Here is a 15,857-nt window from a genome sequence, read left to right as displayed (position 1 = left end):
TCAAGGCGACCTTCAGTTTCTCCAAAGTTCTGTGTGGGGAAATAATGGAAACTAGAATTGTCAAAATTGATTCTTCAACTCTTGGGTCTTGGGAGGAATTGAGGTTGGACAATGGAACAATGCAGTTAAGACCTCAAAGGAGATTTAACTTAATTTCCAAGTAAAACAGTATTTGGGGAGCTATGTGTCTTTTAAACACATACCATTTGGGGACTAAGTTAGATCCAAGAAGCTTCTCTGGGCTTGATTCAAAGGACACTGGTGGGAAGAATGGTAGGGAGATTGTTCCTGGTTCCCTCTGTGTATACAAAAGGGGTCTGGGAAGGGGCATCTGGGTGACTCAGGTCGATTGAGCATCTGCCTTCAGCTCAGGTCATGATCTCAGGGTCCTGGGATGGAGTATCCAGTTGGGATTCCTGCTCAGTGGGAAACTTGCTGCTCTCTTCCTCCACCCCTCTCCACCTCACTCATGCTTTCTCTTGAGCAGAGTCTCAAATAAATAAATCTTAAAAAAAAAAAAAAAAATGGGTCTGGGAAATTCTGGCTTTTGCCAGGATGGAAGGTAAAACCATTTCCTCTCCCAGGGTATGTTTCTAATGACACTCCCCGGAACAAGCTTCCCATGACCATCTTTGTTTCAAACTCCTGAGATTGTTGTGGGAACTTGTGAAACTCCCCTAGGGTTCTTTCTGTTGGGGAGAGAACATATCCAAATGAATTAAATAAACTGTCAAAGTTTGAGGATGGGTAAGTCAAAATATAAAGGTAGTTATTTCTTGCACATGGGAATCAGATTTCTGTATCAATGAACATTTTTAATTGTGATAAAAATAGCATCAGTACAAGGTTGTTCGGGAAGACAGGCCGGGCTCAGATTTAGAGATGGAGCACGTTCATCAGGGGGTGAGGTCTCCCAGTCTCCTGTCCCTTCCTGCTCAGCCTGTTACCATGGTATCTAGCACCTGGGAAGAACTTCTACAGACAGTATCTTTGTTCAAGCTGTCACTAATAGACCAGGTAGAGGACAGAGGAGCAGCCAGAGACCCTAATGCTCCTACCCTTTGACCTTGAAAAAAGTGAAGATGACCAGGCACATACTCATGGGGCCTGGTGTTGCTCTACCTTGCTGGGCAGCCACCGAAACTAGCTATAATACAAAGGCCTGGCTAAAGACATCATCAACGGCTTTCTCTGTGTCCCTGGTGTCGGTGATGTTGGCATTTGGGCCTGTGTCCTAGAAGGAGCTCAGGTTTGCCCATAACAATCAATGCTTCTCACTGGTTTCAGATAAAACTTTCACCTAATAAATTAAAGAGTGTGTTAGCTCTGGAGCCTGGATAAGCTCCTTGGGGGCCCGGGAATCATTAGATGAAATACTCCTCCTTGTCCCTGCCCTTGGCTGAATCACTCTCCATTTGCAGGATGGCGCTGGGCTCGCCTTCTGCAGGTTCGTAGGTGATGTAGCTGCCTTTGTTCTTGTACAGGTAAAAGAAGATCAAGACCACGACCGAGAGCAGGGTGAGGAAGACCACGGTGATGACAACTTGGAAAGGAGAGGGAAAATGCAGAGATGTTTCAGGATTGAGGATGTCTCAGTCATTCATGGGGTCCCCTGAATTCAATGATTCCCTCACTTTGTATAAGGATCCTCTTGTTCGAGTTAACCAGTGTCCACGTCCAAATCCATATTCCCCCACAAGCCCAACTTCCACAGTGTAGGATATCTGATGCCTCCTGGGGCTTAAGCTAAACTAAGCACAGACGACTTTGGATCTCTAACAAAAAAAAAAAACCCTCTCAACCAGTTCCTGATGATTCTGATAGAAACAGGAAGGAGGGAAAGAGGAAATAGCTTATCCTAACAGGAAGACATTTTGAAACCCACAGCCTCCTGCAGGGATTTCTCTGATCCCTCCCATCTCTGTCCTCACCCACTTGACGAGCCACACATATCCCCACTGCTACCCGCACACTGGAGCGTAGGGCCCGTACACATATCTATTTGTGGCCACTCCCCACATTTACTGGCAGTGTCTCAGGCGTGAAGCCTCTAAGTCTTTTGTAGCCTCATGTGTGTGCGTAGAAGAAAACCTACATGCCCAAACGAGCCCATTAACGGATCTGGTCTCCAATTTGTGGTGCTTTCCTGCATAGGGAAAATCCTCGATCACCATACTGGGTTCCTAGTCTATGGAGAGAGATAGCCCTTGGGTTCAAGAAGTCTTCTGGATTTGGCTCAGGGCCTTTGTTACCTGCAATGAGGGCTGTGCTTGCCTCGGCTTCTGGGGACAGGGCTTCAGTGGCCTGTAGAAACGGGGTGGTCATCAGCTCTTCTAGAAAATTTAGAAAAGTGGAAGAGGAAATGGGGTGAGTTCTTTTGTTCTAAGATGTACATTTATCCTTCAAATGTCACCACTCCACCTCTTCCCTAATAAAGAATTTGTCATTCAACTCCTATAGTAAATCCATACAAAAAAACCTGGAGAACAAAACAGAAAATAAACTACCATCCAAAGACAATGAACACTTTGATGGATTTTTCTCTGCCTCATACAGTGGCTAAAAGTATGGGCTTTGGAGCCTAGCTGGTAAGATTTGAATCTGAGCTCTGTCCTTTACTGGCTGTGTTACCTTCAGAAAATTACCTAACCCCTCTGTGCGTTAGCATCTTCATCTGCAAAATGGAGATAACAGTATCTACTTTACAGGGTTGCTGTGACGGGTAATAGGTAACTCAGTAAGGGTAAGCTATTATTAGGAATGCATACTTTTACATAGATGAGATCAAATGATGAGTGTGTACATGTATATATATTTACATTATATTGGCACAGGCATTTCTTTAATGCTCTTACAAACTCTTTGTAAAAGTTATTTTTATTCAGTTTTTTTTTTTAAGATTTTATTTATTTATTTATTTCACAGAGAGAGATCACAAGTAGGCAGAGAGGCAGGCAGAGAGAGAGAGAGAGAGAGAGAGAGAGGAGGAAGCAGGCTCTCCGCTGAGCAGAGAGTCCGATGCGGGACTCGATCCCAGGACCCTGAGATCATGACCCGAGCCGAAGGCAGCGGCTTAACCCACTGAGCCACCCAGGCGCCCCTATTCAGTTTTTTTAATTGTATTTTTTAAAAGTAGGCGCCATGCCCAACATGGGGTTTGAACTCACGACCTTGAGATGGAGATTCACACGTTCTGCTGACTGCGCCAGCTAGACACCCCAACATTATTTTCAAATAATAAAATAATACTCCTCCCTTATTAAAACCCTTTCCTATGTCACCAGAGTAGGCCCTGCAGTTGAAAGATTCTGAAACAAGGCCTCTCCTACCCTAAAATATTATCTCATACCTCCTCCTGCTAGTGGTCTATCCATCCTTTATAGCCTGAAAGTCTCACCCTAAAGTCACTACCCAGGCTCACAACACTCAAAACTGTGGTCTCCAGGAGTCCCTTTTAAAAGTAAACACACGGGGGCACTGGGTGGCTCAGTTGGCTCAGCGTCTGCCTTCGGCTCAGGTCACGATCCTGGGGTCCTGGAATCAAGCCCTGCATCTGGCTCCCTGCTCAGCGGGAATCTGCTTCTTCCTCTGCCCTTCACCCTGCTTGTGTTCTCTCTCTCTGTCGCTCTCAAATAAATAAATAAATAAAATCTTAAAAAAGAAATAAAAGTATTTACATGGGCAGTCAGGGAGTCCTTAGTTCTGTCCCTAGTTAGCCTTTAGAGTAGGGATTTGAAAGGCACCTAGTTAAGGTTACTGTAGGACAGAGGTATCCTGGGGAAAACAGGCCAGCTGACCCTGACATCGCCCGCAGGAGGCCTTACTAAATATTCATTCAGTAAATAGCAGTAGCGCTCATTAACTGCCTCCCCTTCGCCAGGTACTGGGCCTATCACAGAAAGCACACGGCCCGCCTTCACCGAGCTGGCCTCCCACCATGCCAAGGCTTGCAGTTAATGACTGCAATACACGAGAGAAGGAAACCTGGGGCATGCACGAGAGCACGGGACAGAGGGTTTGATCCTTCTAGCAGGCACAGCCTCCACAGGAAGTGAGATTTGAGCTGGCAGCTGAAGCAGGGGTAGGAGTTTACAGGGTAAAAGGGACAAGAGCCAGCACAGCTGGAGCACAGGGCATGAGCGTGACTCCTGTCTAATGCCAACTGACTTCAGGTTTCCGTCTGGGGCAAGTGAGATAAAGTCACCAGCCATGGGCCTGGGAGCCTGGAAGCAGTGCTGAAAGGGGCCAATGGTGTTGAGGGGTCTTTTCACACAGGCCAAGAAGAGGGCTGATGAAGCTGGTCCCACAACAGAGAAAGCAGAGGTGGGCTGCCTAGAGACCCTCCCCGCCCTGCCCCAGGCCGGCCCAAATGTGCTCTCCTGGGGCCGCTGGGGTGACATTAGGCAACTCTGCAGGGCACCGGTGAGGCCTGAACGAGAGCAGGAAGATCCCATAGTGACACTGTTTACCCGCTTAGTGATTAAAAGGGAAAGCTACTCTGGGTTTGAATCTTGCCCCCACAGATTACTAGGTGACCTTAAGGAAGTTACTAAACCTCTCTGAGCTTTTGTTTCTTGAACTTCAAAATGGGAGTGTGGTGGGCAGCTGGTGAGGGGGCTCGGGATGGCCCCTGCTGCCTGGTGTTTATTTACACCCTATGTGAGCCCCTATCCCTGTGTGTGGGCTGGACCCAGGGACTTGCTTCTCTCAAAGCGAGTACAGCAAAAGTGACGGGCTGTCACTTCTGAGATTATGCAGTGACTTCCATCAAAGGAAGCCTGATCTAGTCTTCCAGGAGGTAGAGCTCCCCATCACGCACACTTTCCTCCCCCAAATCTCCCAGGACTGCACTCCATCTTCCCACCACTGACCTAGAATTCTGTACAGATGCTCTTAGTTTGGCCTTTCTTAAACATTAGAAAACGTAAGATATACAAAGCACTGAGAAGACTAGTTCGTATATGGAAGTTTAAGTATAAAGAATAAGAAGATTCAAGTCAATCAACAGCAGTTTCCTTTGTCCCTACCATGTTGAGAAAGGGGTAGTGCTGAGGTCAACCAGGGACGGGACCACGGAGCTCCATCACAGTGAGGGTTCAGAGGACAGATACGTAGGACTCCCTGAGGACAGATGATGATTGCTAGTTGGGAAATTCTGCAAGTGATCCCAATTATAACAGCTGCTACTTACTAAGCTCCTGCTCCATGCTGGGGGCTTTGTAACATACTCATTAACCCTTACATCAATCACTTCAAAGCAGGTATTTTTATTTGCTAATGTGGACCCGGAGGCCCTGGGAGAGAGAGTTAAGTGAAACGGCTCACGTCGCACATGAAGGAACAGAGCATGGAGCCGAGATCTGAATCCAGTACTACCCGCTCCAAAGCCCAAGCTAGGTATTTATACTAATCCTTTCTACTGTGTCCTTTTCTTTTTTTCCAGTAGCGAACAAGAGGAAGAGATCATGAAAGATTACCACGGGGCAGCAAAACAAGCCTTCCGGAAAACTCAAGGGTTTAAAAAATTGGGGTAAGGGGAAGAGAAACACCCACCGACCACAATCACTGCTGTGCCACAAAGAGTTGTCCTTGCGGTGCCTGGGTGGCTCAGTTGTTGAGCGTCTGCCTTTGGCTCAGGTCATGGTCCCGGTGTCCTGGGATCAAGCCCAGCATCGGGCTTCCTGCTCAGTAGGGAGCCTGTTTCTCCCTCTCCAGTTCCCCTTGCTTGTGCTCCCTCTCCCTCACTCTCCCTCTCTCATAAATAAATAAAATCTTAAAAAAAAAAAAAAAAAGAGTGTGTCCTTAATGCATACTGGCTCAGGGGAGCGACATCAGTGTAACGGGAAAGCCATGTTGCTTCATAGGCAACCTCCCTAACTTTAACCTTTGATGCACTCAGAGGCAAGCTCGCTACAACTAAACAGCGCACGTCGGCAACGGGGAAAGACCTTCAGGGACATACAATTTGGGGCACCTGGGTGGCTCAGTCGGTTAGGTGTCTGCCTTCGGCTCAGGTCAGGATCCCAGGATCCTGTCCTGAGTTGAGCTCCCTGCTCACCAGGGAGTCTGCTTCTCCCCCTCCACTCTCCATCCTTGCTACCACTCGGGCTCTCTCTATCTCTTTCTCTTTCAAATAAATAAATAAAATCTTTAAAAAAAAGATTAAGAAAAGAAACATACACTTCAACAGGAGTGCCTTCCTATTACTTACATGAAGCCATCTGGCGAAGCAGTTAAGCACAAATGAAGGAGGTACAAAGAAATTTACATCTACATGAAGACAACGAATTAATGAAGAAGGCAGACCCCACATCAGATTTTTACTTATGATGAAAATGGTCTCTGCTGGAAGCAAAGGCTCTCTGGACTCTACTTCTAAAAGGAGGAAACACACACCTCAGGAACAAAGGCTCATCCATTTTGTAGGAGGGTCAGAATTTCCTTTGTTTTTAAGGCTGAATAATATAACAAAGGAAGTTCTGACATATGCTACAAAATGGATGCCACTTATTTATTTTTTTAAGATTTTATTTATTTGACAAAGACACAGGAAGAGATGGAACACAAGCAGGGGGAGTGGGAGAAGGAGAAGCAGGCTTCCTGTCGAGCAGGGAGCCCGATGTGGGGCTCGATCCTAGGACCCTGGGATCATGACCTGAGCCCAAGGCACATGCTTAACAACTCAGCCACCCAGGCTCCCCAATGGATGCCACTTATATGAGGTATAAGATAGGGACAGGACGTAGAATAGCAGTTGCTAGGAAATAGGGAGAGGGGATGAGCAGTTGTTACCATTTTTTTGTTTTTTTTTAAAGATTTTATTTTTAAGTAATCTCTCTACCCAACGTGGGGCTTGAACTTACAACCCTGGGATCAAGCTCTACTGCATGCTCTACTGACCGAGCCAGCCAGAGGCCCCAGGATGGCAGTTGTCGTTTAATGGGTACAGAGTTCAGTTTGGAAAGATGAGAAAGTGCGGGAGATGGATGGTGCTGATGGTTGCACAACAGTGTGAATGTGCTTAATGGCACAGAATTGTATACTTAAATATTGCGAATTTTATCTTATGTATAACTTTACCATAATTAAAAAAACCCTTCTCTTCATACAGTTTACATTCTGAGAAGATGGACAATAAATAAATAAGAATTATTATTGTATTAGTATTATTGTATTGTAACTGTATTAGATGTTGATTAGTGCTATGTAGAAAAAAAGGAGCAGGAAGTGGGGTAGGGGGTTGGCATGTGGATGGGGTGCTCAGGGAGTCTCCCTGATGAGGTGACTTAAGTACAGGCCTCTAAAAGGTGAGAAAGGCAGCCTGGCAGAGATACGCGCAGAGGGAACAGCAACTGAGAGACAGGGATAGCCACAATATTGAAAAGTACTGATGCATGCTTGGCATGCTTAGGGCACAGCACAGAGGTCACTAACAGAGCAAGGGAGAAGCAAAAGGAGAAGAAATCGAGGGGGCTGTGTACTATAGGTGCTGTAGGCCACGGAAGGGCTTTGGTTTTTTCAGTGACTGAAATGAGAACCTCTTAGAGGTTCTGGGGCAGAGACTGGATTTATATTCCAAAGAAGTACTTCTTGACCACTGTTGTGTATAAGAACCTCCTAGGGATCTTGTTAAAAGGATTCAGGGGGTCGGGGGTAGGGCCTGAAATTCCAAAGACCATGCTTTTGAAACACTGAGACCACCATATTGGGAGGAAGCCCAACGGAGCCCAGTGAAAAAGCGGTAGGATTTGGGGACATTCTGACACTAAGACTGACAGGGTATGTATGGGGTGCAGTCAAGGATGACATCAAGGTTTTGGGCTTGAGTAACTGGAGGGAAGGCAGGCATGGTGTTATCTGAGCTGGGAAGCCTGCAGGATGAACAGATTTGGAAGGGAAGATCAGAGTTCAGTTTTGGACAGGACTGCTTATTAGATACCCAAGTGCAGCTGTTAAGACTGGAATTTTGGGAAGAGGTCTGGAATGGAGATTTTTTTTAAAAATCTGCATATTTAAGCCCCTGAGAATGGGTGAAATCACCAAGGGAAGTAAGTACTGATAAAGAAGCCCAAGGGCTGAGCCCAGGAAGGAAAGAGCAAAAGAGACTGAGGAGCAGTAGCAAGCAGCCAAACAGACCAAGTACGAGGATACTGGGTTTCCCCATGCAGGGCTCGGGAAGGTCCCAGAAAACAGCAGCTCTGGTGAACTGCTAGTATGTAAGGCCCTGGCTGACACTGAATTAAAAAAAAAAAAAAAAAAAGGAAGAGGAGGAACTGGAGGCAGAATATAGATAAAACTCTTTTTTTCTGTAAACATGAGCAGAGAAATGAGGCTGCAGTTGGAGGGGGAAGGGAGTTCAAGTTTTTTTGTTTGTTTTTTCAAGGATGGGAGAAATGACAGCATGTTTATGTACGGATAGGAAGGACAGAATAACTTGGATGAGAGGGAACAGCTGGGGATGCCTGAGGGAGGACAGTGGCTGCAACTGAGTCCTTGCAGGGAGGGGAATCCAGCGCCCCGGAGAGGGAGGGGCCAGCTGCAGACAGAGTAGAGAGCTAGGGACACGCACGTGGGCGCACAGGCAGGTGGCAGAAAGATGGGGACAGTGGGAGCCTTCGGCAGTTCTTTCTGAGAACTTTAATTTGCTCAAGAAAATAGAGTGCAAGGTCATCAATGGAGAGTGAGGGGGGAGCCGGAGTTTAAGGAGAGCTGAAGATGCAGCAGGAGTAGATAGTGTCTTATCACAGAACACGGATAAGGCTGTTTATAATAGGGGCGCCTGGGTGACTCAATAAAACGTCTGACTCTTGGTTTCGGCTCAGATTGTGACTCAGGGTCCTGGGATCCAGCCCCTGTCTGGCTCCGAGCAGGGGGTCTGTGTCTCTCTCTCTCCCTTGCCCCTCCCCCAGCTCGGGTTCACTCTCCAGAAGAAATAAATTAAAAAAAATTTTTTTAAAGATTTTATTTATTTATTTGACAGACAGAGATCACAAGTAGGCAGAGAGGCAGGAGGAAGCAGACTCCATGCTGAGCAGAGAGCCCGATGCCAGGCTTGATCCCAGGGTCCTGGGATCATGACCTGAGCTGAAGGCAGAGGCTTAAACCCACTGAGCCACCCAGGCCCCCCATAAATATATATTTTTAAAAAGACTGTTTATAATATCCTGTGGAGTAACAGAGCCTAGCTATCAGGACAAAGCGGAGCAGGAACTGACCACCACGGAAAGAAGGGGGCAAGTCCAACCACAGGTTCTTCCTCTGGGATTTGACTTTAGTTCTTTTCGAATTGATACTACTACGTCAAGCCATGCCAGGACCAAATTTAAGACCTTTCTTAGATCTTAATAAAAGACTACAAATAAATAAATAAAATAAAAGCATTACATCACCAGATGGGCCTAAGAAAGTTCAATATCAATTTCCCCTGATGGTAATAACTCTGGCTTTTTCGCTTGACTTTCCTAATCCACTGTCTATTAAATTCTTTGCAAGATCTTTGTTTTGGTGGCCCACTTTGGTGTCGCCTTCCACATAAGCTGAGTGTGCAAGCGCTTCGTGCCTTTTGGGTAAATGCAGACTCCAAGAGGCCCAGGGAAGGTGTGACAAATTTGTGCAAGTCTCCAAACAAGAGGGGGCAGCTAATAAGCTGATGAACGGAGAGATTTCAAAACGACTAGAGAAATGGGCCAAACTGAGCAGGGCGAGAATTTGACAGATTCCTCGGTCTTGTTCAACTACTGACAAAGAAAGAATGGGGATGCCATGGCATGGCGGCAGCATATATAAAAGATTTACAGTGAGATCCCTAGAAAGCAATGGGTACTGGAAGGATACACCCTCAAAAGGCAACAAGAGGGCCAGCTGGGCTGCGGGGTTCTGGGTAGCTTTTATTTTCTTCTATATGCTTTCCTTTATCTTCCAAATCTCTTACGATAAGTACAGTTGATCCTTGAACAACATGGGTTTGAAGTGCACGGGTCCACTTACAACGTGCATTTCCCCCCATAAACACAGTGCAGTACTGTAGATGCATTTTTCGCTTGTGATTTTCTTAATATCATTTTCTTTTCTCCAGCTTCCTTTATTGCAACAATGCAGTATATAGTATGCATACCGTGTAAAATACGTGTTGACTGACTGTTACTGGTAAGGCTTTTGGTCAACAGTAGGCTATTAGTAGTTAAGTTTTGGGGGAATCAAAAGTTATACGTGGATTCTGACTGTGTGGGTGCTCAGCACCCCTAGTTTTCGAGGGTTGACTCGTCTTTTATAGTCTTAAAGAATTAAAAACTTGCTGTTATTCTAGGCCCCATTAATATAAATATGGTCTCTAATAAAGAAGGTAACAGCGCAGCCCTACTTTGTGCCACTGCCACTCTTAGACTGCTGAGCTACGTCTGAGTATGACAATTTTGTGGTGAGCTGCCAACACAGTGAATGGCTTGGAAATTGTTCAGATAAGGAAAGCTGGCAAGAGAAAGCCCAGAGAAGAAACTCAGGGAGAGCCTAGAGCTTGAATGCTATCTTCAAATATGCTAATGGATGACCTGTGCAACAGGACCACTGCTGGTGGTGGTGATGGGGCGCCTGGGTGTCTCAGTTGTTTCAGTGTCTGCCTTGGGCTCAGGTCAAGATCCCAGAGTCCTGGGACTGAGCCCCACATCGGGCTCCCTGGTCAGTGGGAAGTCTGCTTCTCCCTCTCCCCCTGCTTGTGTTCCCTCTCTTGCTGTGTCTCTGTCAAATAAATTAATCTTTAAAAAAAAAAAAAAGAGGGCCACTGGCAGAAACTAATGGGAGAGAGAGGTCTCTCCAGAGAAGGAAAAGCAAAACTGGTCAAATCTTTCATGGGGTACTGGAAGGAGAATTCTAGCACGGAATGGGTGGTTCAGTTAGCTGACCCTCAGAAACTTTCTCAGCCTTAGTTTTGGAATTTTTATAAATTGTCCACTAGTCGACCCTCAACCTTAATATTAGAATTTTTATAAGTTGAAAATGTTCCATCAGAATTCTCCTCAACATAAATATTTTTTTTTTAATTTTCTCACCTTTTTTTTTTTTTTTAAAGATTATTTTATCTCTACTCCATCCTGGTGATGTAAGCAGGGTTGGTATTATCATTATGTACAAGCTCAGAAAACTGCCATCAGCCAGCCCAGGATCACTGAGCTGTTGGCTGAGCTGGGCTTCGAATCTGTCTCCTCATTCCAAGGTGTTTTCTACCACACACCATCAACTCTCTACGTTCTGGAAATATCTCTGCTCTGCCTCAGCTAACCATTTTAATTTACGTGTCCACTGGGTTTGGTTCCCTGAGTTTCACTGTAGAATGGAAAGTACTATAGCACTGTTTGCAAGAGTCACACATATCTGAATGTCCATCGGCAGAGGAATGATTAAATAAATTACAGGCCATTCGTTCTGGAAACACCATACAGTTGTCAAAAGGAATGTCGTAAATCTGTAATTACTGGCACGGGATATATGGTGAGATGAAAAAAGCAAATTACTAGGGCAGCAATGTGTAATAAGATTACATGTTGGAAAAAAAAGTAAATTAAGATGAAACTATAAACACATGCATACACACATATATTATGTCTGCATATACATATAAAAGGTCTAGAAGTCTATTCCTTAAGGGGGCATATATAGCTTTTTTTTTTTTTTTAAAGATTTTATTTATTTGACAGACAGAGATCACAAGTAGGCAGAGAGAGAGAGGCAGAGAGAGAGGAGGAAGCAGGTTCCAGGCTGAGCAGAGAGCCCGATGCGGGGCTCGATCCCAGGACCCTGGGATCATGACCTGAACTGAAGGCAGAGGCTTTAACCCACTGAACCACCCAGGCGCCCCCATGTAATAGCTTTTCAATGAAAAAATAAAAAACAAAATAGGAACACCATAAACATGATCTTCCTACACCATTTCTCTCCTGTCTCCCTAGGGGCCCAAACAAAGGAATACTAATGTTACTCTCTTCCTTCCCTCTCTTCAGGCTTGGAAGGACTGTAACACCATTTTTCTCTCAGGCGGGGGGCTTGGGGTAGAGGACCACAACAAGATTTGAGGCTCCACCCAAATCCTAACCAATAGCAAATGAACTTCAAGATCTATTTTGCTTTCGTACCTTTTTGGTCGTTGTTAACCCAGACACCTGTTGGTTTCTTTGAGGCCCTTGTTTTCAGGCTAAATCTCTTATCATTGAGGCATCAGATCCTTTGCTACCTGAGTCTGCCAACCTACTTATTTGCTTTAGACCTGCCCAACAGTGGGTGGCTCCCTCAATTCTCCTTTCCATGGGAACCCGCCCTGGAATTCCACTTCCTTTCTCTTTCCTTCTCTTTCATGTGCAGAGCCCACTGAGAGCAGTGTGCCATGATAGAAAGAACACAGGCTGTGCAGTAAGTCAAGACTGGGCACAAAATCCTTCAGTTTTTGCTTCTGTAAAATGAGGATTAAAATCTGTTCATGAGGTTGGGATAAGAAGTAAGCAGAATGAGAAACAATAACAACAAAACTGGCCAGTTAAAAAGTGGGTAAGGACTTGAATAGAGAGTTCTCTAAAGGAGATACACAAAAAGAAAGGAGGAAGAGGAGGGGGAGGAGAGGGAGCGGGAGGGGGAGGAAGAAGAAATAATGCAGATGGCATATGACAAGATGCTCAATATCACTAATCATTAGGGAAATGTAAATTAAAACCACAAAGAGACAGCACTTCACACCCATGAGGATGACTACTATCAAAGAAAGAAAGAAAGAGAAAGAACAGAACAAGTGTTGGTGAGAATGAGGAGAAATCAGAACCTTTGTGCACTGCTGGTGGGCCTGGAACATGGTGTAGCTGCCGTGGAAAACAGTGTGGCAGGTCCTCAAAAAATTAAACAGAATGACCATGTGATCCAGCAATTCCGCTTCTGGGTACATACCCGAAAAAACTGAAAGCAGGTACTCGAGAAGAAATTTGTATACCCATATTCCCAGCAGCCTTGTTCACAATACCTAAAGGGTGGATGGAAGCAGTCTCTTGGTGGATGAACGGATAAACAAAACGATATAGTACATGTATATATAATGAGGCGTGTATGATATTATCCAGCCTTAAAAAGGACCTTGACACATGCTACAGAGGGACAGACTTGAGATGCTAAGCGAAAAAGCCAGACACAAATTGACAAATACTGTATGATTCCACTTATACGAGGTACCCAGGCAAATTCATACAGACAGAAAGTGAAATGCTGGTCATTAGGAGCTGGAGGGAGGGGGAATGGGAGTTATTGTTTAATCCATACAGAGTTTCAGTCTGGGAAGATGAGGAAGTTCTGGAGATGGATGGTAATGGTGGTTGGTTACGTGTGATGGTAACGGTGTGAATGTTAATAATTCATGCCACCAAACTACCAAAACATGGTTAAAATGGTAACATTTATATTATGTATATTTCACCACAAATTTAAAAAAAGAAAGAAAAGAAATCGCCCAAGTCCTAACTCCTCAGTTAGCTGCTGAAGCATCCCCTCTTTTCCCTGTGGGTAGGTTTATTCTAGAGTCCTTTGCCTTCTCCAGAACACCTTCCAGGGAAGACGGAGTGTGTGATCTTACACATGGCACTAACTTGACCCAGAACAGCCACTGCACCCTTCTTGGTCTGTACAAACCTCATCTATTCTTCAAGGGTTAAGTGCTCCAGCCCATTCCATTCCCCATTCATGAAGCCTTTGCTGACCAATCTAGATTTCTATCCACTTCTCCGTCTTCTCGTTTCTCACTGGACCATGGGCATTCTGAATGATGTGCATCAAGGTCATAGAGGACAGTGTCTTCAACTTCCCTGGGGTTGTCACTCACCTGTTTCCACATCAATATAGTAGATAATGTGTGTCCCAATGAATGATGAACGAGGCTGTGTACATGAAAACACAGGTGCATAGACCAACCAAGGTTTTTTCCTCCCTTACCCTATAGTACACAGCGAAAACCATCAGTGACTGTCTGATGGTCTGTCTGGCTCAGCTTGGTTACTGAACAAAAGGTGGCAATTCTGGGGCGCCTGTGTGGCTCAGTGTGTTAAGCCTCTGCCTTCGGCTCAGGTCATGATCCCAGGGTCCTGGGATCAAGTCCCGCATAGGGCTCTCTGCTCAGCAGGGAACCTGCTTCCTCCTCTGCCTGCTTCTCTGCCTGCTTCTCTGCCTCCTTGTGATCTCTGTCAAATAAATCAATAAAATCTTTTAAAAAAAAAAAAAGTAAGTGGCAATTCTTTCTCAGTGTGGTGAGAGGTGGATCCCTGCCTGACCACAGCCCCAGATAACAATGGGTTTTGATGCTAGAGTGTATCATCAGAGGAGTGGAATTAAAAAGCAGGTAGAATTCCTTTCGAGGAAAAGGTGGATCTCTAACAAGCACCCGTTAATAGTAACAACCAATGTTATTGAGTGCTTACTAGGTATGAGACACTGGGGCTGGGTGTTGTACATGGGTTTTCTCATTTAGTCTTCACGTATAACCTCATAAGATAGCTACCATTTTCCCCATTTTACCAATGACAAAACTGTAGCTTAGAGAGTGGATCACTCGCTCAAGGTCACAAAGCTTTAAGTGGGAGTATTGGGAACTAGCCCAGGTCCAGGTGATTTCAGATTCAAACTGAACCAAAGTAAGCATTTTGGTTGTTGCCCTCTGCAGCTTCCCAGGACCTTTTCCGGTGTGAAGCGGGCAAAGGGAAATGGGAGGGTCACCCCATCTGGGCTGAGGCCTCAGGGAATTCCAGGCCCTGGCTGGAGGTGGGGGAATGTTAACAAGTCTCTACCGTTCCTATTGGGAAAGGCCTTCACCTACCTCTTGGAGAAGACGTGGTTAGCAGGCTAGTCATTGCAGCAAATGGATGGGCAACAGGGAGAGGCAGATCTGTAGGAAGAGGGACAAAGACAGGCATGAGATGGGTGGGCCCCTATTCGGGGCGGGAGACACTGAAGTCCCAGGCAGGCCTTTGGGGCCAGGTTTTCTCGGATTCCTTCCCTCATGGGGCTAGTCCTAAACCCTTCTCTTCTGGTTTCCCTCAGAATCTCCTCCGGTTGCAGGTACCAAGAGCAGAGCCGAGACCTCTGGTACTCGGTAGGGCGTTGCCTCTGAACGTCCTACCCCAAGGTCCTTTCACCTGGCCCCCACATTTACCTAAGAGATTTCTCCCGACCTGAGAAAGTAGGCGAAGGTATGCAAACGAGCGGGGGACCTAGTTTCACCCCGCCGCAGGCACAGGTACCCCGCTCTTCCCGAGCCGGGCGTCTGCGCGCAGCCGTCCGCTAGGGGTCAGGAGAGGCCCGGGAGGGCAGGATCCGCCGGCTCCGGTGCCCGCGCCGGGGCAGGGCCGGGGCCTGGGGGCGGGGAGCCAGACACGGGAAAGGGAGGCGAGGGGCCTCCGTCCCCTTCAAGCCCGTCCCCGAGCAGCCGCTGTCCGGCCCCGGCCCGTTCCCCCCACCCCAACCCCCCAGTTCTCCCTTCCCTGCCCGCCGCGCCGCCCGCCGAACCCCACCGGCCGGCCAGCAGCGCTGACCCCACTGGGCCCGGCCGGAGACTCGGCGGCCCGCGCGGACGTCGGGGCTGGCGCGGCGAGGACGGGGAGACCCGGTCTCGGCCCCGGCCCCGCCCCCGCCCCCGCCCCGGCCCTCCGGCGTTTACCGGCACCCGGCTCCTGGGGCAGCCCGCGGCGCGCGCGCGGCCGTCCGTCCGTCCGTCCGTCCGGGCAGCCGGCTCCGAGCGGCCGCGACGGGAGGCTGTGGGCTTGCGTGGCTCCCGTGGCCGAGGGGACTTCGGTGTGCGTGCGGGCCTCGCCCTCCCCAGGTGCCCTCCTCCGCGTGCTCAC

The 15,857-nt window shown here is 47.0% G+C and overlaps 1 protein-coding gene across 1 annotated transcript; it reads right to left on the bottom strand.

Annotated features, from left to right (window-relative positions):
• Positions 1-789: 789 nt before the first annotated feature.
• SMAGP (small cell adhesion glycoprotein) lies at positions 790-15,851 on the bottom strand. The gene is made up of 4 exons (XM_047740544.1): positions 15,674-15,851; positions 14,834-14,902; positions 2,253-2,333; positions 790-1,543 (listed from the first exon to the last, which is right to left on the bottom strand). The coding sequence occupies exons 2-4, from the start codon at positions 14,865-14,867 to the stop codon at positions 1,365-1,367; spliced, it is 294 nt and encodes a 97-aa protein (XP_047596500.1). The 5' UTR covers positions 14,868-14,902; positions 15,674-15,851; the 3' UTR covers positions 790-1,364.
• Positions 15,852-15,857: the final 6 nt, after the last annotated feature.

Source organism: Lutra lutra, chromosome 8 (genome assembly GCF_902655055.1).
Source record: "Lutra lutra chromosome 8, mLutLut1.2, whole genome shotgun sequence".
Classification (NCBI taxonomy): Eukaryota; Metazoa; Chordata; class Mammalia; order Carnivora; family Mustelidae; genus Lutra; species Lutra lutra.
Note: the sequence above shows the minus strand (reverse complement) of the source record. Positions and strands in the feature narration are given on the sequence as shown.

Excerpts from the sequence above, each read along its gene's own strand:
- SMAGP (XM_047740544.1), bottom strand. The coding sequence starts at position 14,867 with ATGACTAGCCTGCTAACCACGTCTTCTCCAAGAG. Across the intron at positions 2,334-14,833 it reads AACCACGTCTTCTCCAAGAG|AAGAGCTGATGACCACCCCG; the intron begins GTAGGTGAAGGC and ends TAAATTTTCTAG. Across the intron at positions 1,544-2,252 it reads AAGCACAGCCCTCATTGCAG|TTGTCATCACCGTGGTCTTC; the intron begins GTAACAAAGGCC and ends CTCCTTTCCAAG.